The sequence below is a fragment of the Sphaeramia orbicularis genome, chromosome 8 (assembly GCF_902148855.1).
Source record: "Sphaeramia orbicularis chromosome 8, fSphaOr1.1, whole genome shotgun sequence".
NCBI lineage: Eukaryota > Metazoa > Chordata > Actinopteri > Kurtiformes > Apogonidae > Sphaeramia > Sphaeramia orbicularis.
The window spans coordinates 27700641-27727461 of record NC_043964.1 but is presented as its reverse complement, the minus strand read 5'-3'; the positions used below and the strand labels follow the sequence as shown (position 1 = coordinate 27727461).

The 26821-nt window shown below is 39.2% G+C and overlaps 2 protein-coding genes across 7 annotated transcripts; both read right to left on the bottom strand.

Moving 5' to 3' along the window:
- Positions 1–536: 536 nt before the first annotated feature.
- LOC115423924 (transcription factor MafG) lies at positions 537–22160 on the bottom strand. 3 transcript variants are annotated; one of them, XM_030140958.1, is made up of 3 exons: positions 21989–22160; positions 8749–8821; positions 537–5026 (listed from the first exon to the last, which is right to left on the bottom strand). In XM_030140958.1, the coding sequence occupies exons 2-3, from the start codon at positions 8782–8784 to the stop codon at positions 4577–4579; spliced, it is 486 nt and encodes a 161-aa protein (XP_029996818.1). In that variant the 5' UTR covers positions 8785–8821; positions 21989–22160; the 3' UTR covers positions 537–4576. The 3 variants fall into 3 exon arrangements, with proteins under 3 accessions (XP_029996818.1, XP_029996820.1, XP_029996819.1); XM_030140960.1 differs by having other exon boundaries at positions 22076–22157; XM_030140959.1 differs by lacking the exon at positions 21989–22160 and adding an exon at positions 21241–21975.
- Positions 22161–22349: 189 nt separating this feature from the next.
- LOC115423923 (pyrroline-5-carboxylate reductase 1, mitochondrial-like) lies at positions 22350–26308 on the bottom strand. Of its 4 annotated transcripts, none has more exons than XM_030140955.1 (8): positions 26173–26308; positions 25886–25953; positions 25721–25791; positions 25362–25541; positions 24456–24677; positions 24260–24352; positions 23904–24067; positions 22350–23613 (listed from the first exon to the last, which is right to left on the bottom strand). In XM_030140955.1, the coding sequence occupies exons 2-8, from the start codon at positions 25950–25952 to the stop codon at positions 23445–23447; spliced, it is 966 nt and encodes a 321-aa protein (XP_029996815.1). In that variant the 5' UTR covers position 25953; positions 26173–26308; the 3' UTR covers positions 22350–23444. The 4 variants fall into 4 exon arrangements, with proteins under 4 accessions (XP_029996815.1, XP_029996816.1, XP_029996814.1 ...); XM_030140956.1 differs by having other exon boundaries at positions 25886–25972; positions 26177–26308; XM_030140954.1 differs by having other exon boundaries at positions 25886–25957; positions 26177–26308.
- Positions 26309–26821: the final 513 nt, after the last annotated feature.

Here is a 26821-nt window from a genome sequence, read left to right as displayed (position 1 = left end):
CGCAGAGACACTGGGGTTTTAGAGTTGCCCTGCAGGATGGAGTGCTAAGATGCAGTTTGTCTTCAGCCATCTGTCTCTTTGTCTCTGCGCCTTTTCTCCTGAGATGTGTTTTGAATGTGCAGGGGTTGAAACGCTGCTGAGGAGGGTGATGTTTGATGAGGTGTGCTGAGACAGAGGGGGCTTAGGGGCCCCATAGGGAGCACAGATGACTAACTCACTACTCCTTCTAATCTAGGACAAGCACACCTAGACATCCTTCATGACTCTAATGTTTTACTCGTGTCGGGCCAAAAATATGTCCACTGAGGTTAGCCAAAGTGGGTCGCCCACCGGCTTTTTTTGGATCACAGAAAAAGAAATCGTGCCATCTAAATGATCGCTGTCTTCTAAAACCCACCCTGGACGGCAAAAAGCCTTCCCCGCCAGTTTATTTTTACAAGTATCAAACTGGGTCAATGACGCCACAGAATATGACAAAAACCCAATTTCAACAGTGTTTAAAAGCTTCCAGAGACAGTATTAGTCAATGCTTATAAGCCTTTTTCAAAACATTTTATTGGTCTTATAGAAAATAAAGTAAGCTGTATCAACAAACATACAATATATACATCAATAACTTAGACACCTCAGAGAATCACGTTTAAATCCACAGTTGTTACTGTATATATGAATACATAGTACTTATCTACAGATTGCAAAAAAGTACAATAATTTAATTTATAAATAGTTACAATTAACTATTGTCTGTTTTCATACAAAGTACTGCAATATTTTATTACAACCCATACAGAAAAATAACAAAACAGATTATTAACTTTGTATTACTCGCTTTAGTCAGAATTTTATACCTTCGAAACACAGATCCACTCCATGGAGGAAAAAAAAAACAAAAAACTGCACAGTCAACTGTTTACAAAGCATAATTTCATGAAAAAGCCAATGATTTGAGAGCTATTAAATTCCACATAAGTGCTGTTATTTATCCTCTCTAAAACAGAAACAGAAAAAAAACAAACAAAAACAAAACACGAACGGGGAAAAGAGGGGGGAGAAAAAAAAAGCTAGAACCAATTAAAAACAAAATCTGCAGAACAAATTACAGTGTTAAGATCAATTTTAAATACACACTCCACACATGATGACAACGGAAATTTATGTGGATGATGCTACAGCGAACGACGAGCATTAATGACTGGTGTAGCAGCAGAGCAGCCTCAATCGTACGGACACGCACGCACTCAACCATACACATAAAAAAAAATAAATAAATAAAACAATCAAAGAAGATATTGCAAATGGCCCTTGTGACAGAATATACTGTAGCGTCGATTTCAGCCGGCGCACAAACTGATATATCAGACACCGACGTCTGATTTATGAATGTGGTAAATCAGCTCATTTAAGACCAGAGTATTGGTGAGTAAGGCTTGAGTGCATCTGTCCCCTCATTCCTTTCAGACGTTGTGTAATATTTAATTTACAAGATAGCCACGATGAACAAGGACCGATTGCCTTTTCATTTAGGGATGTTAAAAAAAAAAAAAAAATCGAGGGTGAAAACAGGAAAGAAAACATTCACAGAAAGTCTACAAAAAACAGCAAGAATTATTAAATAACAGACCATAGTCACTTTGACGATATTGATTACTCTTACATCTACTCTTTCACACCTTTCCACTGAGTTGCATATTAAGGGTCACTTTTTCACAATGGTCATTAATACCTACTGTAGCTACATACTATACACCTGTATGTGTGAGAAAGAGACAGTCATCTCTATGCGGAGATTGAGAGATTGGTCGATGGTGCCGCTCGAACACCTTTAAAAGACACTTGACACGAAAAAGATTCACTCCACAAGACTGCCACAGCAATAAGGACGTCAACATCGATACTGGGCTATGTCAAGAGTCAGATATATATTTTTCCCACAGTTAACCAGTCAATGTAAATAGCTAAGCATGTTGACAAAGTGTGGATAGGATACTTGCGCACAGACAGTATAACCAGCACCCAGGTCTCGAGCATGGAGTGTTGTTTTTTTTTTTTTTGTTTTTTTTGTTTTTTTGTTTTTTTGCTGAGGCGTCGTTTTGGAGTGGCTGTAGATTAACGCCTCAGACGTTCTGACCAGCAGGAGAGTGAGATCTGGATGGAGTGCATTCTGTTAATGTCATTACACGACTACTTTCACCTTGAGGTGTAAAAACAGCTTCACTGGTAAATTCCTTTTAGAGGACCAGGAGAGTGATGTGACACTTGGCACAGAGGAAGAAGAGGAAGAAGAAGGAGGAGGAGGAGGAAGAGGAGCGCTGCTGGCAGCTGTTGTTGATTGTAATTCTGTGTGGTCATGATGTGTCTCTTTCTGTGTGTGGATTGAAGCCCTTTATGACATGCTTATCATAAAAAAAGGGAGAAAAAAAGTGAAAAGAGCTGCCATCCCTGCTTCTCATCTAGAATGGTTTGTTCATTTTTAGAGTGACCTGTTTTGTCCTGAGCAAAACAAGCAGGAGCTTAGTGCATACAAACCCTCCATCAAACCCTACCGCTTTTAATCGGAAAATCTGAGGACCAGTGGGTAAATTCATACAAGTGACGCTGCACTGTTTTCCAACAAAGTTTTTTTTTTTTTTTTTTGTGGGGTGGAGGGGAGAAAGCATCTCCAGGTTATCTCTTAAATGTGGTTGCTCTCATTTATCCTGTCGAAAGCGAAATTTGAAAGGTTATTCATTAGGTTTCCCGTCTCCAATTCAGACCAGTTAAGTGGCTGAAATGAATATGATAATGAAATCCTCCCAATAATGAAGTCATTTCCTTTCAGGTTACAGACCAAGTATTTAGAGGGCATCCAGCACCAAGTGCAACCGCTAGTCCGATTCTGAAAATGACAATATCGCTGTAAGCTTCAGGAAAAAAGGTAGAAGCTTTCAGAATTAATGTTGATTAAGCTGCAGCTTTTTGAATACCCAAACGCCATTTCACAAAATTCTGTCTTACATGGCTCAATATGGTAAACTTGTAGTAATGACAGTATGATTTGTAACTAACACCAAGGAAGCGGGGGATATCACAGATGCCAATACGCACAAAGACAATTGACCTTGTTTACACCACCTAGTTTAGCTCTACAGATTTGTTTTAAATAGCACAGCATTGACATCTATACAGTGAACGACACTGCCAACTTGTCACTTACACATCACATCACGCGCTACCCCACAGTACGCGCCTAGTCACTAGAAAAGCTATCAGACTTCAATAGTAAGCCACTTTCGGTACAATTGCAAAAAAGATGTCACAGGAATTTTTTTTTTCTGTTTTCTTTTTGTGTATTTCTATAAACAATGGAAGGTAATCTACCTAGTAATAAAAACCAAGAACTCAACATTAGACAAAGTTTCCTACACCTTAACAATTCAAACAGTAAAGCTTGTGTAAAGATTTTCTTTTGGAAATATCTGACGGCCCTGTCGACAAGTAATTACAAAAAATGCAATAAATATCTTTTAAACAAAACAACTCGAACATAGTTTTCTATATGAGCAAAAATTACGTTTCAAAATGTTTGTGGATCACACTGTCCCCACAAAACACGAGGATATTACTGTAATAACATTCAGGTTTTCAGATATTGTCGAAGAAGCTTGTCATATTGGAATGGCACTCAGCTCTAGAACAATATCCTGTAGAACTGCTGATCATTTTTAACATTTCCACTTAACCATAAATATGCAAGACCTCTTTGTATTTTCAGTGCATACATATATTATTGCATCTACCAGTCATATTGATAATGACAAGTTCATTAATAAAGCCTGTCCGAGACGCATAAACTGAAATGAATGCTGGGTTTGGAAGCATTATTTCATGCTTATATTCTTGACAGACAACCAACAAAATCACAAATTGAACTAATTTACTAGTTTTGGATTAGTCAGGCTGTTTTAAAGACATCTGTAGCATCCGCAGCAACAGTTTGTGACCATTTGTTTTTTTTTCCGAACTGGAGTCAGTGCATGATAACAAGCGAAGGGGGTTCAGATTGAGAAATGTGCCAGCTCTTTCTTCAGATAATGTTTTGGCATAGATGTGAGTAATGTCTTATTTATGATTTGACAGGCTGTGATCATTTGTCAACACGAGCCAATTATTAGGACGGAAAAGGCTTAAAAAGCTCAGTCATTAGGAAATATCACAAGTATCAAAGTCAACAAACTAACAATTTGGATGCCACTTACCATTATTCTCAGTGATTGAAATAAAAAAAAAAAAAAAGTCATCACTACGTTGTACTTTTGATATTGCGTTCTTGAAGATTCGAAGCCCTGGTTTGCTTTGTAATTCAAACATTTCAGTTCTGTCATCATCCATCCATAACCAGCTGGGAAATCCTACATTGCAGGATCAGATTGACTCTGACCTGACAGATTAGAAGTCGTACTTTCAGATTCAGATGGGAAGCATATTTTTAGAGTTCGTGCCAAGGGTCCAACTGAGAATTTACACAGGTAATCCTGCGCCATGTTACGATGCACTGACGAGTTTAGTCTTGAGAAGAACTCTCCTACTCTTTCTGCTACTACGATCTAGCCTCCGTTTTGGATTTAACGATGGTGATGACGCTGGTGGCAGCTACTTTACCAGGGATGAGGGGCCCTATGACGGAGGCCATAGGTCCCCTGGCTGTGACGGGGTTGCGGGCCACAGTCCTGGCAAAGCTCTGAAGGGCCTCGTACTTGGAACGCAGAGCGTCCAGCTCCACCTTCATGCTGGCGTTTTCCGTGGCCAGCTTGTCCACCTCCTGCTGAAGCTGAGCCTTCTGCTTCTCCAGCTCTTCTTTCTGGGTGACGCGCTTCACCCGGCAGCTGGCAGCATAGCCACGGTTCTTGAGGGTACGCCGCCGCTGCTTCAGCTGCAGGATCTCCTCTTTCGACAGGCCCCGTAGATGCTGGTTCAGCTCCCGTACTGACATGGTCACCAGCTCGTCATCTGTCAAGCTGGTGCCATTTTCTCCTGGCTCCCGCTTCACCTGAGGAAGGCAACTGTTTAGTGAAGGCTCTTAAAATAGACATGTTTTCCTGAAATTGTCAAGAAAATTTGAAGCAAGAACTTGAAATGTTGCAAAACAGAGAAGAAGAAAATTTGAATTAGGCACGTTTCCATCCACTGGTACGGAATGAAGAAGCTAGTCTGTGTAGACTCATCAAAAGTACACGTGGCTGTAATTATCACTACAAGAAGTACATTTTGTGCAAACATTTTCCATCAAAATTGTCTCTGATGTTCTCTTGAGTAATACTTTGTTTTTTTCATCAGTCTACACCAGTCTTTCTCAAATGCGGAAGAAGCCCAGGGGGGTACTTGAAATGTTTTTGGAAAAATGCGTTAAATAAGTCATCATGTACTGAATACAAAATAAATAATGAGAATTAACACTGAAATACAAAACACAATGAATACATTCATATAATAAAACTGACACTCCTGACCTTATTTCATTTCAATATTTTTAAAAACTTGGAGCCCCCCCCCACCCATAAGCTATAGTTGCATTTTAAGAACATTTCTATTTTATATATTATTCAAGATGAGTTTATTTGAGTGATTATTATTTTTTTTGTTGATGAACAGTTCATTTATTCATTAAAGACCAATTACTTTATTTTTCTTATCAATGAAAAGGGCACTTTTCAGTTTATATTTTGCACACAAAATTTACTTACAAAGATGTGTTATTTTTTATTTGTATTTTTTTTAATATACTTTATTTGTTTTATCAACAGACAATAAAGCACAGAAACTAGGGGTCACTGGTTGAACACAAAATATTTAAATGACAGACAGTAGTAATTATGCACTGTTTTGTTTATAGTCCAGCCCTTTTCTCCAGTGTTTTATGAAGATATGTTCCTTGAGCCATAGGTAATTAGTCAACAAGTGTTATTTTTAATATATTAAAGTTAAAAATGTTGTTTGCTTACAAAGATTTGAAAATGCTGAAGCAAGGGGTACTTGGCTGAAAAATATATTTCAGTGGGTACTCAACTGTAAAAAGTTTGAGAACCACTGGTCTACAATATGGCTGGGTGAGAAAACAATCTCAAAATGAGATCGCAATACAATTTAAGTCACACAATGACCTGCTTTGGACATTTTCCGTTGCTGTGGACGGCTCTAACAGCGACACCCACAGAGCTCCACATGTGGGTACACTTTCTGTTTGGTGAGTAAACCTCAGACAGAGATCCAGGACACTGTTAGATAAATGTTTGTATCAAAGTAGTGGTTTAGTAAAACAAACTACTGAGCATCTGTACTGTGGACTCATTTCCAGAGTTTTCCTGCCGTTTGTGTTGGAGTTTGACAGAAATCAAACTGATCACCAGAATCAGATAATTGTAATAAACAACTTGAACTAATTAAATCACTGAAAGGTACTAAAATAAATACAACAAACACTATAATTAGGGATTGGTACCAAAATTTGGTATTAAACAGGCCCCGGAGCTAAGTTATTAAAGATGAGAGTATTGATAAGCTTGGACATGACTGTTTTCTATGCGCCACAGCACAGGTGTCAAACATACAGCCCATGGGCCAAAACTGGCCCCCCAGAGGATTCAATATGGCCCCCAGGATGAATTTACAAAGATTACACAAAAGACATCAATCAAGTTGTATTGATCACAAAGCTAAATCCTGTATTTTTCAGTTCCAGACACCTGTTACTAAATGTTTTGTGCACTTGTAAATCCACTGTGATCTGTAAGTTGTAGAATGCACATCTGTAAATGATAAACTGAGGCGTAATATGCTCAAAATTTTAATTATTTTTCTTAAGAAATTTCAGGTTATTCACATTTATTATTTAAGGATAGTTTGTAAATGTACTAAAACAAAAAGAAACATTTGGAGTTGTCATTATTTCTAAGTTATTATGCTAATTTTTTACCGCTCCGGCCCTCTTGAGGTCAAAATGTATGCATGTGGCCCCTGAACTAAAATGAGTTTGACATCCCTGTGCTACAGCAACATAAAAGTTGACTTGAGATTTTTCACAGAATTTCTTGTACTCTTACTGTAGCTCCAAGCTGTTCAAATACACAGAAATCCTAGACAGAGAGAGTGGCCGCTGATCACTGAAAACTAAACGGGAAATTGCTGACTTCACTCACAGACACGGAGCAACAAGTCTTTTACATATTTAGGTGGAAACGTGACTGATCTGTCACAAAACCTAGCGAAAGTGTGTCAAGTACAGGCAGAGAAATGTACAGTTTGATGTTTAGCTCGTAATTCATCAGTCTGCCGTGTTTATGTTATGTACTACTATGCTCGCAGCCCGGAGCCAAAACACAAACACGAGTTCGTGATTAAATGTGACCGGTAACTGATGACTGTTACACTACGGTAACGGTTCAGAAATGGAAGAATGAATGAAATTTGATGGTCTGAGCATCATCTGATCCGCTCTTCAAAAGACTGATTTTTTTCTCTTAAAAATAAGTAAATGACTTTTTTCTTGCAGTAAATAATTATTCATACTACTATCGTAACAAAATCAGAGCATATGACAGCGATTATTTCAAAACCAAGCTGTTGCATTCTTATATTAAATATTATAAATATATATCCAGGCCTGAGGTACAAACAAGACAATAAAGCACATAATTCTGTTGTTTAAATTCTGTTAAAAAAACAACTGATAAGAATACCATTAAGGTAGCAGATCAATAAGCAGTATCAGTAAGAGCAGAAGCATCAATAAAATCTTAACAATACTCATCTGTAAATATAACACTACACAGTACTGCATCAGCTTTATGCAGCTCAACATCTAACTGTGAATAGATCCAAAATGTTGACCATGATCCCACCATTTGATTAGTATGAATAAATGACCTAAAAAACTATTTGTACAGGAATCATTCTGTATCAAGCTCTTTGATCCATTTAACCCATAAAGACCCAGTGCTACTTTTGTGGCAATTCCAAAACACTTTTTTCCCCTATATCCTTTAAAAATTTTATTTAATGAAATGTTCTTTGCAGTGGACAGCTTTTTTTTTTTTTTTTTTTAAGTAAAGCTGTGAAAGTCTTCTCCACTACAGAGGACAAAAATGCATTGCTGGGTCTTAGGAGGATATTTAACTTTTCTTAAGTGATTTATCTCCATTTATTGTAATATTATGCTCTGTGTTTTGCATTCATATGTGAAAATCAGGTATTTTCTTGTATTTAATTTACTGATCATGTAGACATTCATAGAAACTTAGATTAAAGTTGAGGGTTATTATATCAAAAACAGAGAAAACTGAAGAAAAAGTGCCTTTTTCAGTAAAATATATCATTAACTGAACATAAACCAAGTGTCTCCATCCACTGTCATTCATCAAACTCCATGGGTTTTACTGGTGAATCAATGTTGTTGAAGATGACGGTGTTTCCATGGTAACTACGGAGCCTCTGAACGTCCACATAGGTCATTTGTAATGACCATGAAAAGATGACAAACTGCATTTTACACCAATTATTTACATGGATTGACAGGATTAGTGGATCAACAGGTAGGCTACTAGACAGTTTAGATCAGTAGATGGTTTTGGTCGATGGTGGATGTTTGGGTCTTTATAGGTTAAGTGGCTCATCACTATAAAGGTAATCATTACACACAGTTTCCAGTTTCCACTGTATTCAACTTCAAGAATTCCTCACAGTGAGCCAAACACAGCTCAGTTTCATGTTTCTTACCTTCAAGGCCTTGTTTCCCTTGTTTGCGGTAGTCATGCCACGAGAGCCGCGTCCACCTGTACTGCTGGCTGGTCTGTGGACAAGAAAAGGCTCCATCAGTATAGAACAATAGCACCAGAAATAAAAGCTTGAAAGGAAGGTTCTGCGCAATACACAATGTATTTTCTGGCAAGGAAGCTACAGCATGACTAAGTCGTGCAAATACAAAAAGGCACAAACTGGGTCAAGGACATAAGACTTCTCCGTGAGGGATGCCAAGTCCATTCAGCGAGTGGAACCTGGCTATTAGCGCACCTGTCACTGTGAACAAATAGTTTGGCGTAATGCATTTCCTATTCTTACATAGGTCACGTTGAATAGGACTGGGCTGTAGAGTTCAGTGAAAAGAGTTCTCACTTGAATCCTGGATCCTATTTAAACAAGTATCGAGTCACAAGGAGGATGACATTTAGTTTGCTGGCAGCAATTCACAATGATTTCTTAGAAAACAACACAAGAGGAGCTACTTCCATTAAGTGCAGCCTCTGAAAACAGGAACACCAGAGGACAGAGATGCACTGGAAAAGACCTTTCAACTGTACATTTATCTCATGTATCACACAGACACAGAGCAGGCTTTCTTCTGGGTTTCCTGGTCGAAACAGTCAAACCTATCTACATTTGGCCGCTGTGTGTCTATAATCCCATAAATCAATGAAAAAGGAATATGTTGTCGGCGCTGCAGAGCCTTAGCTACGATACAGAGTATCAGGTCTGCACTGCAGCTTATTCTGTCATGTCGGCACTGAGGGAACACCGAGAGAAGCTGTGCAGGTGAGAAATCTAACCTACTGCTGTTAAGACAGACAGAGGGGTTGGGTGCCTTCCACCATGTGAGCTGTGTCACAGGATAAGTACGCACACAGACACACGCACACACACACACACACACACACATCTGTGGCCCTGGGTGCTTTACACTACACACAGTAACTGCTGTGTCAGCGACACAGGCACCCACCACAGTCAGCCCAGCCAGCACAATGCCTCGCTAAGCTGATTTACACAGCCCAGCAGTGTGTGTTTGCACTGAGCACATAAACAAATGCATGTGGGCTCCTCTGAATTTCCAGCATCAAAACAAAAAAGAAAACTACTGTCAGTGTGCACATGTTTTTGTAGCCGATGTGCTCAACTAGTGCTCAACTAAAGTAATCATTATGAAATAGGTACCGGTGCGAAGAAGCTCAGTGAGGTTAACAACAACAAAAAACAAAAAGCAAATGAGTTGTAGCTCTGAAGTGCACTAAGATGGCCAGGATATTTCCATGGCAACAAAGGGGTGCTACAGGTGGACCGGTCACCTGAGCCAAACAGGGAGAGACAGACGCTTGTTAAAAATGACCTGAATACGACACTATCACACAGGCTGGGGACATAACATGAGGTCAGATTGTGACTTGCATTCTTGATGCTTTCACTTCAAAAAGTCCTCTGGCTCCTCATAAAAAAGCAATGTTTCTGTGTGCTGCAGATGCCCGTATAAAAAGCCTTTCACGTTCTGCGGAGGACTTTTTAAATGTGATACTTTTATCCCTGTTGGGCTGGCTATGAATAGCTGACTGATAGTAACACCTACCTTTCACCGGCCTTTGTGGTGACTCATTTCCAGTAAGCATTTGGACCACAGATGCAAAACATAATGGGATAATGGTCTGCCTGATGATGCACAGATAATGGACAAATAGACAGGAAAGTACTCTGCTAATAGCTGCTGGGATGAGAGTAGAAAAAGGACTGCTCCTTCCAAATTTCATACAAGCCTATCATTTTCCCCTCAGCAGCCTAGACTCAACATTGTTCAAAAACCAGTTGGAATCTTGAAAATGCAGCGAGATGGCATATTGTCCAGGTTGAGGAGGCGTATTCTGTCACACAGCTGTGTAGGGTAACATAGTAGGCATGGCTTGGCATGTTGAAAGCTCACCATATGACACTGTGGAAGGATTGTGCCCAGGCTGCAACCCTCCAGCACAGGCTGCTGCCAACAGACGGCTACCAATGACAGGGCATGGCAGCGCAACACAGACAAGGTCCAACGCACAGCTGCTCCCCTCCACTACCAGGCATGTCATACCTCACACAGACAAAGAGCCATGGCCACACAGCTAGACAGAGGCAAAAACACCTATAATTTGATTTCCATTGTGACTGGGAAATTTCAATCTAGGGCTGAATGACAATAATGAAATTTTTTTTTAAAGAAACTTTTATTGGGTTTTCAACAACATGAGATGGGAGTAGGATTATATATTGTTAATAATATACACAATAAGTGACATTATACAAATGCCATGAAATACAAAATTTGTAAAAATTAAAAAATAAAACAAACTCCCAGTTAGGCAACAGCAGACTAATCGTGATTTATCTTTTTTTGTCAATAAACTGCCTGATTGTGATCTTTCCATCTTCTGTCTTCAGTTCTTCTGCCTATTTATTGTATTTCATTGGCATTTTATTTAAACAAATGCCTCAAAAATTTAATTCTGAACTGCCCACTGAATTTGATATTTCCGTTATAAATGAAAACTATGATTTATAGAAGCTGAAAAAGCAAGTTTTGTTTTCAGCTTTTATATGTTTATAATTTTCTCTACATTTTCTAAGGTATGTCTACATTAATGGTCCATAATTAAGTGAAATTATGAGGAATTTGGGTGGAATTTTTGTGGAATTCTTATGTGAGGACCCCCTATCCCCTCAGCTGTTCGACTAACTCCATTACAAACAGATAAATATCTAGACAGTCTAAGCAGTCCGAAGACCTAAGGACAACACTAGAATGCATGCTGTCAAATATAATTCATAAAATCACTGTTTGTTAAAGGTTCCTTGTTGTGCAAAGTAATTTTATTCTTGCACATTGTGAACTGTTGGAGAAAAAGAAAAGCAGACTTTACCTACTGCTGTATTTCTTTATAATTTCAGAGCAGTTTTTACTTTACTTACTCAAGAAAAAAAAAACATTTGAAAGTGTTTTTTTTTTCCAGTTAACAAAAGTTTGATTTACAACTACAATAACAAAATAACCATGTAGACTTATGTGTCAGTGCTTCATTTATAGGGTTATGATGGGATGCATTTTACCTTAATCAAAATAATTGCCACTCTTATGACTTGCACTACTGAAATGTCAATAATAGTTTGATTGTTCGCGGTAAACTGGATGCCTTCGCTTTCAACAGAATTCACCTGCTTAACTGATTCAATCAAGGGCAGGGGACTCCGATGTGTTTCCTGCACACATGTATGACATCCAGCCTGGTGATGGTTTCAAGTCCTTTGTGTTAGCCTATCAAAGCGAGCAGGAGGCAGGACTGCAGCTCGGAGCGCAGGGGCAGCGGAGGTAGGGAGCAAGCGCAGGGACACGGGCGTCTTTTGTAGGTGCTTGCTGAATTTTTATGAATCGCCTGGAAGAACGCTGACAAATCAGAGCTGATTGCTTGTGGAGGAGAGACATCACACCCACAGGAAATAGAAAATGCTGAGTGTGGTCACCCAGAGAAAGGAAAGGAGAGGATGGCGAGAGAGAGAGAGAGAGAGAGAGAGAGAGAGAGAGAGAGAGAGAGAGAGAGAGAGAGAGAGAGAGAGAGAGAGAGAAAGACAGACAGAGAAAGAGAGAGGGAAAGAGAAGGTGAGAAAGAAAGAGAGGCAGCGAAACAGCCTTGTGAAAAATGCTCACTCAACACATTTGGAGGAGCTTGAGAAGAACAGGTTGAGGGGGGAAAAAATACTGATCTCAGCAAGGACCAAAACCAAGGTGCCAATTAGGAAGTTGTGAAGTTGAACTAACACGATGAGAGCAACTCAGGCAACCTTCAAAAGCCGAATGTGTTCTTCTAAATCTATAGAGGGCAGCTCACGAAGGTGGGGTCGGCTTAGGTTGCGACTCAAGGGGGGAAAAAAACTCTGGTGGGACAAATGCTGATGTGACATGATAGGTCCGGCCTTGAGCCCGTGTCACGCTTTAATGATCTCATCCCCTCTGCAGGATCTCTCCGGGGGGCTGCTGAGGATGGACACCATTAGCTAGGGGACCCTTTGTTGAGGGGGAACCGAGGCTCCAGCATCCCAGCACTGCATCCCCCTGATGAATATTTATCACTGTCGTTCACAGCTGAAGGTGGGGGTGGGAGACAAGGGCGGGGGTGGAAGGCTGAATAAAGATGCTCAGGATGAGGTGATTCTTCAAGGATACATCCAAGGCTCTTCCATCAACGGCTGTCTCAAAATGGCGGTAGGCTTGTGGGGGCGGTGTGTCTGGTGCTGGAGGTGGCACGCTTGGTGGTTCAGGGCCGCAGGGAGAGCCAGCTCCACTTGACAGCAGTGTAACAAGATTATCAGGGCCATAAGAGCAAACAAAAACCCCAGCAACCTGCCTCAGAATCCAGATTACGACAGCGCCTGCTCTCTGAATACTAAACACGGCTGGGGAGGACTAACAGGGCGCAGGCTTTACTGAGACATGAGAGTGGATTCCATATCACACAACTAATCACATGCACATGTATCCGCACGGAGACAGATTACCAAAACCAAGCAAGCGCATATAAATTTAACTTGTCATGATCAATTCTTGAAAAGATGCGTCCGAGCACTTGGCACCGGCAGGTTGCTAATGAAGTGAATAAAACTCGACAGTGGAGGTGCATGCTGATGAAAGACTGTTTGGAAGAAAGCACAGGCAGCATCCAACAATGGCAACACAGTTCTGTGAAACTAACAGCTGAATATCATCTCACACCAAACAATGCATTTGACTCCAAAAGAGAGGATACAAAATGTGACTCATTTCGTCCATATGCCTTGTTACAATTGTATTCCTTAACTATGATCAGTCCAGACATGTAAAACACACTGCAGTCACAACAAAAGATCTGCAAGCTCCTTAGGAATCAAAATGATTTTACAGGAGACTGCAGCTCATTCTTCTCGCAGAAACTGCCCCATATTTGACAATTAACATAACACCAAAGACAAGAAACAGATGTTAAATCTGTATGATCACATATTCAGTTTCCCTGATCAATAATGGATGAGAGTTGTAGCCTCACACTCCATTATCATACACTTTCTGCAGGAAGTAGACACATGATGACCACAAACATACTGAAAGGCACAATGATGAGATAAGCAAGTAAAAACAGAATTTAAAAAAATGTCAGCACTTCCTCATTAGTTTTTGCTTCATTAATTTATGCTTAGTGCATATTTGCTGTCTTGTCCACTTGCTGTTCTTAGGGTTGAAAAGCTTAATGCAGGCAGCCAATATTTTCGCCCTGCATACCATAAATAGCCAGTCTCCACACTTCATGTCTGATCAGAGCCACTACTTTTACTGCCTCCCCGTCTTATTCAGAGTTAAAAAGATTGCCTAGATATTCAGATCTAATCATTCCTGCCTTCAGCTGAGTGAAGTCAATTATCAAGCAAGCTGCATGTGTCGGGCGCCATTTAACTGCAAATTAAAAATCAGACTCCTCTGATAGCTCTGGAAGAGTTACTGGAAGACTGGGGTAAACTTGTGTATGGAGACAACAGTGTGTGGAGTGTGTGAGAGAGAAAGGTACGATAGGAAGAGAGCAGGGAAGCTATTAACTAGTAAGTATTCAGAGCGTGAAATAAGAGTGACAAAAAGAGGGAGAGAGAAAATCATTCAGCAGCTTTCACAGGGAAATGTGATACGCTTGTAGTAGAGGGGAAATACTAAGCCAATAGTTCTGACCAGCGGAGGTTTAGGGCAATGCTAAAAAAGTATCTAATAAAAACATTATCTCAATCTTTTGCAAAGACCTTGAAATTAATATTTGCATGGTGACAATTTTATGATGTCTAATCTTACTAAATCTAATACATTACATACAATACATTGTCCTTGTTGTTGTTTTAGATGCATGAACTCATGCTAAACAAGCAGGTAAGTGCTTCATTCAACAAAAAAAAACAAGTGAATTTCAGAGTCAAAACTTCTGAAATCATGCTTGTAAATGATGTTCTACTGTCATTTTCTAACTCTTCAAGGTTAAGCTATAACTGCCGACTCTCATACTTTAAATGTAGGCTATATTTAAAAAAAAAGCTTGGATGCAAAATAGAAGAAAGACAAACACTGCATAGACAGCTGGAATAATTACAAAAAAAAAAAAAAATCACAACTTAATTAGAACCACGATGAATGTTTCCCACTATACTAAGTATTGCAATGTAATATCAGGGTCCAAAATTCATTTTCTGGCTCATCTACCAATAGATAGATAAGCCAGAAAATTTGCCAACCAAAAATTATTTACTGGACATAAAAATTGCTTTTATAATTCATTTGTGTCATTCAAAATAAGAAATGCCTGGTCAGATTTAATGCACTGCCTAAACCAACATGATATCATGACTTGCACAAATATACACACCACTTTTAATTGGTGTGTTATCTGTACACATTAGAATAGACTAGAATAGAATAGAATAGAATAGAATAGAATACCTTTATAGTCATTATAGATATGTACAACAAAATTAAGAGACAACTCTCTTGTGGTGCGTAGTGCAAAACAGTTTAAAATGGAAAAAAAGAGTGTAAAAAAAATTATATATTAAAAACAAACATGTCAACCAACAAAGACTATAAGCTTTCCACAAGTATGATCACGCCATTATTAACCCCCTGTCCAACCTGAATCGATGCGTCAAATATCACACTGAGGTTTAGGGTTATGTGAACTACTGATCTTGGCGTGAATCGACATGCAATCAAATGGTGTTGAATAACATGCGAAAGGTCGAGAATGCCATAAGAACTGGTGTGACATACAACGCCATTTCATGAGATCAGTCTCACCTAAATAGTAAGTTAACTGTAAGGCTGCACCTTCTGCTAAAAAGGACTTTAGATTTTTCTAATTGATTTGTCGTCAAAGAAATTCATAAATATTAAGAATTTTTTTTCCCCATCTCAAACATAAAAACTCTACTAAGATAAGATTCACTTTATTGATCCCCCAGGGGGAAATTCAAATGTCACAGAAGCACAAAACAAGTGAAGGCATCAAATACAATAAATGATAAAGAGGAAGATTTTAAAAAAGCATAACAACATAAAAAAATACCCCCCCAAAAAAAGAGCACCTCTTATTCTGCAGGGTTTAGACAGTAGCTCTCTCTGCTCTGTGTCGCTGAATCCAAAATATCACCAGAAAATAACAGTGTTTTATATATATATATATATATATATATATATATATATATAGCTATAAATCCTGGTATATCTGGACTCTTAAATCACAGACTTTAGCGATTCTATAATTACACAGGCTCATATTGTGCTCATATTTGATAAACTGTAGAGCCTTTGTTAACAGTAAACATCAATTCCAAAACGGGGTTACATGAGGCAAGAAAGGGCTGAGTCTGCAATGTATTTTAGAGTAGCTTAAAGAGTAACAAACACCATTTTTCTTTTTTACGATGTAAACCAATCATAAAGATATATATCGAAGTAGAATACAGGCTTCAACAATAACACACATGTTGTGTTTTAAAATTTAGTTTTTGAAAAAAGTTAACTTACTTCTGGTTGGTTATGTTTCAATATAAGGAAAATATTTCAGCTGACTTAAATATTTCACCTGACAAACCTAAAATGTACCTGCACTTGGTGCTTGGTGGGTGCTGACCCTATAAGAATAATCACTGACAGCTCTTAACAGTGACGACATTAAACAGGTAGATGATTTTAAAGAATAATGTGTTGTTATTGTATCTTTTATGTCTGTCAAAAAAGAGAATCATTAAAACTACAGTGATATTAGTTCTACTTGATATAAATTTTATGGACTATGTGTGAAGATTGAGACAAACAGTGAATGGATACTGTTGGAAATAGTACAACTTAACGAAGCAGCCTATGAACATTTCCATTTTCTTTAGGGGCCTGTGCTTATGGCTTGCGTTTTTTTTTATGATGGCCCATGGCTTTGAGATATAAAATAAAAAAAATAAAAAAAAAAAACATTCAGAACCCAGTAGGCTGTATCATGCAGTAAAGCATGTGGCACACTTATGGCTGGAATTTGCATCTAGTTCATGTGGTTTTAAGTGAAAACATGAATCACCTCCCTCAAGGGATTTCGTATGTTCTGAAGCCACTGATAATGTGAGGCTTATTTAAAGAGACTTGGGTTGGACTGGTTTGCATTAACTAGTGTTTCAATCCGCAATCTATTTCCAAGCTCAGTAGCTGCTGTTTACTAATTGAACTGCTCGGTTAAAACAACAGTAGGACAGGAGAGAAGACATCATTGGCCTTCCACAGTATGTGCCTGGAGGACTTGATTAAACAGGAAGAGAATAGCTCTTGATACTTCGGCCTTGCACTCGCAGAGAAAGTAAGGGTTGCAGGCAACCCACACACTGGCAAAATATCCACAAGCTTTACTACACTGGTTGCATACATATTAAATTCATATAGCACTGACCTAACTGCTACTGCACAGACTTTGCAGCACAAATAGCTAAACTAGAGCAGCTCATTTTAAGGCAATTTTAAGGCAAATTATAATGAAATAATTCAGTTCTTTAATTGGTAGTGCTGCACAGCTATGATTTTGAGGTGGATTCTCTTCAATTGAAATACCCCTCTGTGATAAAGCCATCAAACAGAGCTCGGCATCATCACAGAAACACCAAAACAAGTTTATCATCTTGTTTTTCCTGCGGGGTGCTCTGATCCAAATACAGCCAGTTCGAAGAGTTAACATTAACAAAGATGTTAATTTCTATTAATAACACTGCCACTGTTCAGATCAAATTATGGCAAGTGATTGATGATGTGTCCCTACAGGATATTTGTTGAGGCCTCCCTCTTAATGTGATTGTGATCAGGGGGGAGAAAATGCCACCTCAGAATACAGCCTAAATGAACGAGCAACAACCTGACTGATCATGTATTATACCTCAAGTCTGTCCCTCAGCGGATCATTGTAATTCTGTAGTGATCTCAGCGTAACCCCACTCTGGGTTTCTCACACAGTTTTGCCTGAATGTTTGGTTGGTTTGGAGTAGATTACACTTATGATTACAGCACAATCATCAGGGTCTTCCCTTGGTTTCTGAGCAGTTAAAGTGTGTTAGAGGTTTGATGTTATTTGACTAAAAACTGTGCAAAAACTCTGTAGATTATATTACACACCAGAAAAAAAATGAAACAAACATGCTTGTTGCCATGGTAACCACAATTCATTCACTCACTCATTCATTCAACCGCGTAATCCTCCAGAGGCTCACAGGGAGGTAACTGTAATATCCTGAAGTAATCCTTTACATTTTTTTTGTGCCGTAAGAAAGAATAATTATGAAATAACACTGATAAAACAATGCAAGTTAAAATGTGGTACAGAAGTTTTTTTTACCATTTGCATGTGGCTGAGTTATGATATTAAGGAAAGTCCCATTTATATAAAAAAGGCAGAGACAGTTTAACAATTGTTAACCTAATTTTAAAGCATAAAGGTCAGAGGTTTGTTCCTCATTGCATACAAAGGTTATTAAGAAACAAACTGTATTTGTTAATTCTGTGTATCACAAAAGCTTAATAAATGGCATATGTTAAAAACTGAATATTGTACTGAGCAGCTGAGACTGCACAGCAAAATCTGTATTGATTATATTGTCTTGTTTTTGAGAATTAGTATGGAGGTGTAGGAGCACCTTTTTATTTTCACCCCCTGTGCCACTGAAACATACTGGACAGAATACAGTGACAGCAGCCATCCATAATCAAAGCAGACTGAGTGTTAACATCGTACTTATCTACCAAACTTACAGTTTTACAGGCAACTGAAAATAATCTCTTTCAATTCCATCAAGAGTAGTTAATTTCTCCGGCCTGTCTGTTTATCTTAGACAAGGTTTCATATTCACACATTTCAACCAATTTCAGAGCCCACCCAGACCCACTGCAAGTGTTTATAAGTCAAGGAAATTTAAGGAAACTGGCAATTTCTTCACAAGTTTCATTTTAACTTAGCTTGTTACACAAGTTCAGGGTGGAGATAAATCACTTATTTTAATTTCACTTTACCACTGATGTGTCTCACACATAAATCAGCCAAGATAAAAGTAGGTTAGAAGAAAAACAGCAGCCAGTGAGACGCTCTACCCTCATACTCCGTGTTCTGTCCGATATTGGCTAATCTAAATTATGTACACAGAGGCCAGTAATGAACATGCCAAGACTAACTCAACATCCAAACAAAAATTCATCAAACACCCTTGCTACCCTGTCTGAATGAAAGTATTACTTTGAGAAGTGCAGCGGGCATATCGCAATGCTAAGCAATCATAATCCGCACTACACTTGCAAGAGGTTTCATCACCAACATTCCCTCCCTATTGCAAAAAGGGAAAAAAACTATATTGATCTTTTTCTCCCTTCCTTCCAGGCATTCCCATTTCCCCGTGCAGCTTAAGCAGCACTTTTGTGGACAAATCCCACATTTGTGTTCCTTTCTGCAGGCTATTAATTGTCCTGAATAGGCGTAACTACTCCCAAGGCACAGCTGTGTTGGCTATACAGAGGTGTTGGTGGCCAGCCTGTACTCTATGCTGTGCAAAGTCTTGCCTCATGTTTCATCAACCTCACATATCCTCTTCCACCCTTCATCGCTTGCCCATTCTACACAATGCTACTGGGTATGAGTTGTGCACTCGCTTCACCTCTATGCCATCGAGCCTTATTTTATCTTCGCTACCTCAGTGCGAGAAGCGATAAATCTCAGAGCTGATCACCACTCCCTGCCTCCATCCACACACCACTGCCAGCCACACTGGACTCTTATATGGGCCCTCATCTGTTCTTGTTACCTGCAGAGAAAGGCAGCACTGGGCATTACGCCTTATTGCAAAGCCGCACTTCTGATGTAGGGCTGGCCTGTCTGCTAAACACACTTCAATGCCCTGCTCACATGAACAGAGATGATGAAATAAGTTGGATATCTGAGCAAGAATGGGCAACTTCTATCTGTTTAGCTCTGCCTATATGTGCTCAACAGTTTCCAAGGTGACTTTTCAAATTGCAAAGAGATTCGCCATGGATAATTCATTACCTACCCTCCATAAGCGTGCAGTCTAATAGGCAGCAAATTTCATCATGTTACACACAGGGAAACAAGAGCATCTGCCAACCCAAAATAAGAGAAATTAAGCGTTACCCTGCGTTAAATAACATCGCAGGGCACCTCATAACTCAAATGTACTAATCATCACATTCAAGAAAGAATAAAATCAAACATGCATTCAAATACTTACTTGTTGCCCTACATTTAAATTCAAATACCGCATAAATTAAGAGTTCATTTTATTTTCCACAAATACTAATCAGTGTCATTATTGATAACTTTGGAGATTATTTTCACTATTCATGACTTCATGTGGTAACAAATAAAACTCCATTAGATAACACCCAAAGTGACCATATAAACACATTCTTTAGTTTTTAGTTTAAAATCTATAGGCTATATCTTTGGAAATTCTCACACGGGAGACAAAAAGGGGCTGAATTTTAGTGAAATCAAAGCTATTTCATGTTTAAGAAATCACTGAAACAACAAATAGATAATAAAACTAGCTGTCTTTTTTTTTCAATTAACTAATCGATTAATGATTAGTTATTGCAGCTCTATTACATATGACCCAATTTAAACTACCTCTCAGTCTCCATCACAATAACAGACATAATATATTGCTTATCGTGCATTTTTTTTTTTTTTTTTAAATGGATCTGACATCGCCGTTGACACCTAAGCACTTAATCTAAATGTACTCACACCCTGTTTGTTGATGTACATCATGACAGCACTGCAATAAAATGCACATTCTCAGCTGAATGTAGATGAGTCTATTGATAAATGCATGATGGTCATCACTTGATGCTCATGGCTTCATGACTGACTTGGACGGCAAATCATCACTATTTCGATCCATCTCCTGAATAACGGTGGCTTGGTGATAAACATCGACCCTTATCCATCGAGCAGACCTTTGTCCGGTGGTGCCATATTTCGGGGTGGTTTCTGAGAACGTCTAAATACATCATTGTGATGATTCAGCATGATAAAAAAAATACCGCTGCTTGTTTATTGACTGATATTAAAAACAGTATTGTGGATAACTGCCCGGGTGCAATTTTAGAAGCAAGGACGGCGAATTTGCTTTGGCACTGCCATTGTTAGAATTTAACCAGTGGTTAAATGAATTGTCAATTCAGGTGAACCGGTTCCATACGAAGCGATGGTTTGAAGGCATTTCTCAAAAGAAAAAAAAAAAAACCCAAAAAAAACAAAACAGACGAAATCCATGCATTCATTTAAATCTGCACAAAAGCACTAACACATTTCGTAGACATTACAATCACATTCATGCTTGAGCGAAATGTCATGAGCAGATATTGCAACCAACCTGATCTCGCTAAACCGCTGCCTCGGTTTGCTCTTTCTCCTTTCTCACAACGAGGTGATGAAGCAGCAGGTTTGAACAGCAAGAAGCGCATGAGTTGACAAACCCACGAGAAGCGCAGTGATACAGTGGACGCCAGACACCTTGGCAAAGTATTTATCATAAAGCCAACCTCGTAACACAGTTTTGACATTCCACGACTCCGTCCCCAACCCCACGACGCCTGCTTGTGAAAGTGGCAAACAACTCCCCGCCTACAAAACAAGCAAGCGAGGAAATCCCCGTGCTCAGCCTTCCTACTATAACTGTACCCGCACGCAGCCGAGAGCGACCCCGAAGCTGTGGAAATCACCGCACACGCGTCAATCAGCCAAGATTCACGTCACTTGAAAACCAACAGCTAAATGTCGTGTTTTATTCACAGCTCACAAGTGTATACAAAAGATTAGCTGCCATCTCAGCATAGTAGCAGCTTTATATTGTCAATTCCAGGCAATTGTTATGAACACTTCCGGAAAGCGCCTACAAAATAAAACAGCTACAGCCGAATGTGTACTGTAACGGCCAGCTTTAAGAGCGAGCGCACTTTTATTTTGACATTTAACCACCCTCATATCCGTGCTAGCTTGACTGTTACAGCTATAGGCGCTAGCTAGTCCATATAGCTAGCCGCGGCCAGCTTGTCAGCGGCGAGGCGAAGGCATGCACACTCAGCATAACAACACCAACTCTGTTTGCTTTACAGACCCACCTGAGCGAAAAATGACGTTTACTTAAGCTGCGGCTCTCAAGGTCCTCTCCGTTTACCGTAATGCGGGTAAGCAAACATTAGTCACACTTGTATTTCGGTTACAAACAAAATCGTCCGCGCTTCCAAATGTCAGCTCGTGCTCTCCTTGTTGATTCCTTTCTCTTGTATCGAAGCCAGACGTCATCGTGTTTGGTCACGTGTCTCCATTCATGAAGGATTTTCTTTCCTCGCAAGAAAAGAGTATTTTAACCCAAAATATACCACCTATTGCACAATTACATTGATGCTACTCGTGGAACTATTTACTGGAACAAATGCGTATTTCCAGCATGGGTAAATGAATCACATAGACAGTGTTTTATAGAAAACATCACAGTTTAATTGTCTGAGAAAATCCACCACTGCCAGGGTCCCCACACACTTTCAGTCAATATCTGACAACTTTTCATGACTTTTCAGTGGCTTTCCCCTGAAGTTATTAACAGCACTTTGCAACAAGGATGTGCACAAAACATGCACACATTTACAAAAATAAGTCATGTTAAGCAATTAGATATGACTTTCACATGATAGCCACAAGAAAATAAAGTGTAATGAAATGAACAAACCCTGATAGTTTGTTCAATAGGTCAGCTGTTTTACTCTTTTGAACATTTCTCATAATTGTCCTTTAGTTAGAAAATTAAATGCCATTTTCCCACAACTTAAGACGTTTCATTGCTTTTCTACGCCTGGAAAATTACAGTTTCACACAACCTTGCAGAAAATGTTTTGTCTAAAGATTTAAGTAGTGATATATTTATGAGGAAGCTTTAGGACTGAATGTATATAACTGTGGCCAAAAGGTTTGGCAATGACACAAATTGATTTTTATTGATGATTTATTAGCCAATTAAAGTCGTGCAGTTATAAATAGTCTGTAACTGTTCTTCAATGTACCTGAAACACATGAAAAAATAATCTTAAGAGAAAAACTACAGCAGCAAAGTTCACACAGACAAAATTTATCACTGCTATAACTTTTGACTATGACTGCCAACATGTTCTACTGTCACACCACTTGCAGGGAGTATCTTCACTGCATTCCACTGGATTGCATTGTTAATTTAGAAAACCAAACTAGGCCAGCTGTCATATGACCCACTAAAGTAAGATTCATAAAAGAAATATTATCCACAGGTATTCAAAGTAGCATTCCATCTCAAAATGGTAAATGATGAGATGAGGATGAACAATAAAACTTTGCTTGAGGAAGCACAAAATTAAAATATAAAACTTAGAACTAAAGAAATGGCATTTCATTACAGAGGATAACCATTTTAGCTATTGTTTTTTTTTTTTTTAGATAACACCCCATCCAGCTAGTTTATGTTTTAAGTCATCTGTCTTATGTACCACGTCTTGTGTGAACAGACAGGTTCCATTAAAATGATCAGTTTCTGCCTTCAGAGAGATATCATTTCTTCTTGGTCCTTGGGCTTTTACTGTTGAACATACTGATCCCTTGAGGTTTAACACTAACAGCATCAGCAGCAACTCCTGGCTGCTGCAGCACTTTGTCCAGAGTTGTCTTTTTTATGGCAGCTGGAGAGATTTTCTCCTGATCAGCCAAAAACTGGAGTTCCCTTTTAAAATAGGACAGGACATTTACAACACAGCATTCAACCTAAATATTGTGCACAGCATAGTATCACATTGATTATGAGTATCTACACAAAGTAAGGGTTTTAAAGTGAGATTATGAACATATAGCACCATCTGCTGCCTGGAATATAACAGCAAATGTGATACATAGAACAAATCTTTGCCAATTAAATAAAAAATATATCAACTTTAGTGTACTGTTGTGTGTCATATGGATAATACATATAATTTGTGGGTTTGTTTGGATACAGTAAAACCATGATCGACCTACCTAGTCCTAACACAGGAGGCCTCTACAGCGTTGATCAGCAGGCTGCGGAAACCACCACTCTCCATAACATGTAGTGCGTGGATCGTGGCGCCCCCTGGTGAACACACATTGTCCTTGAGCTGCCCGGGATGCTGCTCAGAGTCTAACAACATTCGGGCTGCTCCCTTTGAAGAAACATAAATGCAGATCCATATTTGACAACAGGTTGCTTATGTCATTGCCTAGTATTCATCTTGGATGGACAGACTCTTCCATGAAACAAACAACCTGTAGTTTAGAACTTAAGTATAAAAACTATGTTAAAAAAACACTTAAGATGCAAGACACAGATTTTGTTCAGAAGAGAAGAGTCATACCAGCAGGGCTTGAGCTCCGAGGCGTACTGCTAGTCTCCTGGGCAGACCCATTTTAACTCCACCATCCGCCAGAGCATCTACAGCTGTGAATGCCTGTAAGGCAACATTCAACATCATTAAGATGACAGAATGAATGAAAATATTACTTGAGTATGTTTTATAAAGTATTGCAGAATGCGATATATGACTGGCTCACATATGCTGGGCCACTGCCACTCAGGCCAGTGACGGCATCTATCACGTCCTCTTCAACCTCAGTGCAATAGCCGACACTGGCCATCAACTGCTCCAGAAGTTTCCCATCTTCCACTTCTGCATGGGTTCCTGTGGCATACACAGTGGCCCCTTCACGAACCACCACTGGTGTGTTGGTCATGCAGCGCATAACCTTTGGACAGTCCCGATACTGCTGCAGCTTCTGCAAAACATAATAAACCAATTCATGGACTAAGTATTAGGATGACGAATTTTTAACAGTACTACCAAAAGAGCTGCTTGAATGTTAAATTGTGCCTTTCACAACCTGAAGGTATGAACTGAAATATTCTAGAGTTTTGGCACTGATTTGGCTTCTTCTGCGTGAATGTTTCACATCCAAGAAACAAACCAGTGTCGTGTTCCAACATGTGACTATTCAGCCTGAGGGTCCTCTGATAGCTGACCATGAAACAGTGAAAACCTCATGTTAAAATCATGTGGTAATGCATAACTAACAGCCAAAAGGCTGAAAGACAAGATTTCACTTGTATTATTCATAATGTTTTGCTCAAAAATACATTAATGATGTTGATGTGAACTACACAATAGCCATAAATCACTGAAATTTGTAATAAATTCTGCCAGAAATAGTTACAAATGTGCTTGTCGTTTATCTAACAGGCAGGATTACAGTTACAGGATCCAGATGGATGAAGTAATTTAACTTGCAAGCAAATAAAAACAACCTTCATCAACCTGCTAGCCATTGCAATAATTACTACCCATTATTTCTGATTTCCTTTCAGACACCTCTGAAATATATGCACCTCTTGCGGAATACAAATATGTGACATTATTCAGTTCTGCTGTCACTAGTGTGGGCAGACAGTTGACTCCAACTTGCCTTCTCTATTGAGCTGATGGTGACACCTGCTGCACATGACACAATAAGATGACGGTCTTCAATGTCTGGTCCAATCTCATCCAGCACAAAAGGAATGATGTGGGGCTTCACAGCCAAGAAGAGGACATCACTTTTGCTTACTGTCTCTTTGTTGCTGGTGGTGAAATGCACACCGAGTTTCTGAAAATACAGCGCACAAGTCATTCTGCAAAGTATTTCAGAATTTTTAGAGCACACTGGCACATTCATTATTTTTTAATGCAAATTAATAAATGGTTCTTTTTTAACCCGTTCCCCCAAGGCATGTCCAAAGTCTGCAGGATTTCAATGTATTACTAGCCATTCCTAAGTCTACCCACCCGCAGTCCCTGCACTGTGGGGAGATCTGTGTCTGGGGAACTGGCTGTGATTCTGTGGGCGGCAATCACGCCTTGAAGGAGGGAAAATGTGCAGAAATCATTTCACTGTATGATTGCAATCACAAACCACATGTCACTAAATAGTGCTTATGTGTGGAGACCCACCTGCAGCCGTGAAGCCTCTGGCCAAGGCGTGGGCTGCCTGCCCCGCTCCTATGAACCCCACACTCATCCTACCTGTAAATGTAGAAACTTTTACAACATTAAACACTTTAAGAAATAGTTTGGGTCACTTTAGTTTCAAATGTGACCACTGACAAATGGCATTACTGTTAAGTATGTGGTGCAGCTGGAGTAAACAAACTAACTTCCTTATTAACTGACGCAAAACAACATAGACAGTGAACGAAATGTCCAGTAGCCACATTACTGATATACTCAAAGAAACATACTTACAAATACAACAAAGTCTTCCTGAGCCGACTGACTAACCAAACAATTCAACAATAACCCGAAATATCTGAAATTATTACACTCGTCAACGTGGCCCAGTTGTGTCCTACTCTGCTGTACCTGTTGTGGAGTTTGAGTGACAATCCAACCACCCAATGATCTTCACGGGTTGCTCACATGTAACCCTGTTGACCAATCACAGCTATGCTAGTCTTAATTCGTGGGCGGGGCCAGTTAATCCAGACAGATAGTTGCATCAGGTTGAGCCTCAGGGCAGCACAGTTGGCCCTCTGCTATCATCTACTGGCGGAAATCCTGAAAGGCAGGGTACAGCACAGACAGTCTGCACAGAACTGGGTCTAACAGGTTATCTGGAGGAGGGAAATTTTGTAACCTTGTCAGTACTTGTTTTTTTCTTCCCCTAGAACTGTGGAAGCCAAGAGGTTCACTTTTGGCTCAAGTGGATGAACACTGGGCTGCAAGACTAGGAACACTGTGCAGGTATTATGGAATTCCTATCATTATAAATCACATAAATGTATTAATTATACTATAATAATATAATAAAAGAAGGATTATGATAATATAACTGTGTTGTTCAAAATTCTTGATTTTGTTAAAGCTCATGTTGTTTATTAAAAATTTAAG

What these genes read in the sequence shown, in the direction of transcription:
- LOC115423924 (XM_030140958.1), bottom strand. Translation starts at nt 8,784, where the DNA reads ATGACTACCGCAAACAAGGGAAACAAGGCCTTGAAG. An exon ending in AGGGAAACAAGGCCTTGAAG is followed by an intron (nt 5,027 to 8,748) that starts GTAAGAAACATG and finishes TGCCTTCCTCAG; the next exon opens with GTGAAGCGGGAGCCAGGAGA.
- LOC115423923 (XM_030140955.1), bottom strand. Translation starts at nt 25,952, where the DNA reads ATGAGTGTGGGGTTCATAGGAGCGGGGCAGGCAGCCCACGCCTTGGCC. An exon ending in CAGAGGCTTCACGGCTGCAG is followed by an intron (nt 25,792 to 25,885) that starts GTGGGTCTCCAC and finishes CCCTCCTTCAAG; the next exon opens with GCGTGATTGCCGCCCACAGA. An exon ending in CCACAGTGCAGGGACTGCGG is followed by an intron (nt 25,542 to 25,720) that starts GTGGGTAGACTT and finishes CTGTATTTTCAG; the next exon opens with AAACTCGGTGTGCATTTCAC.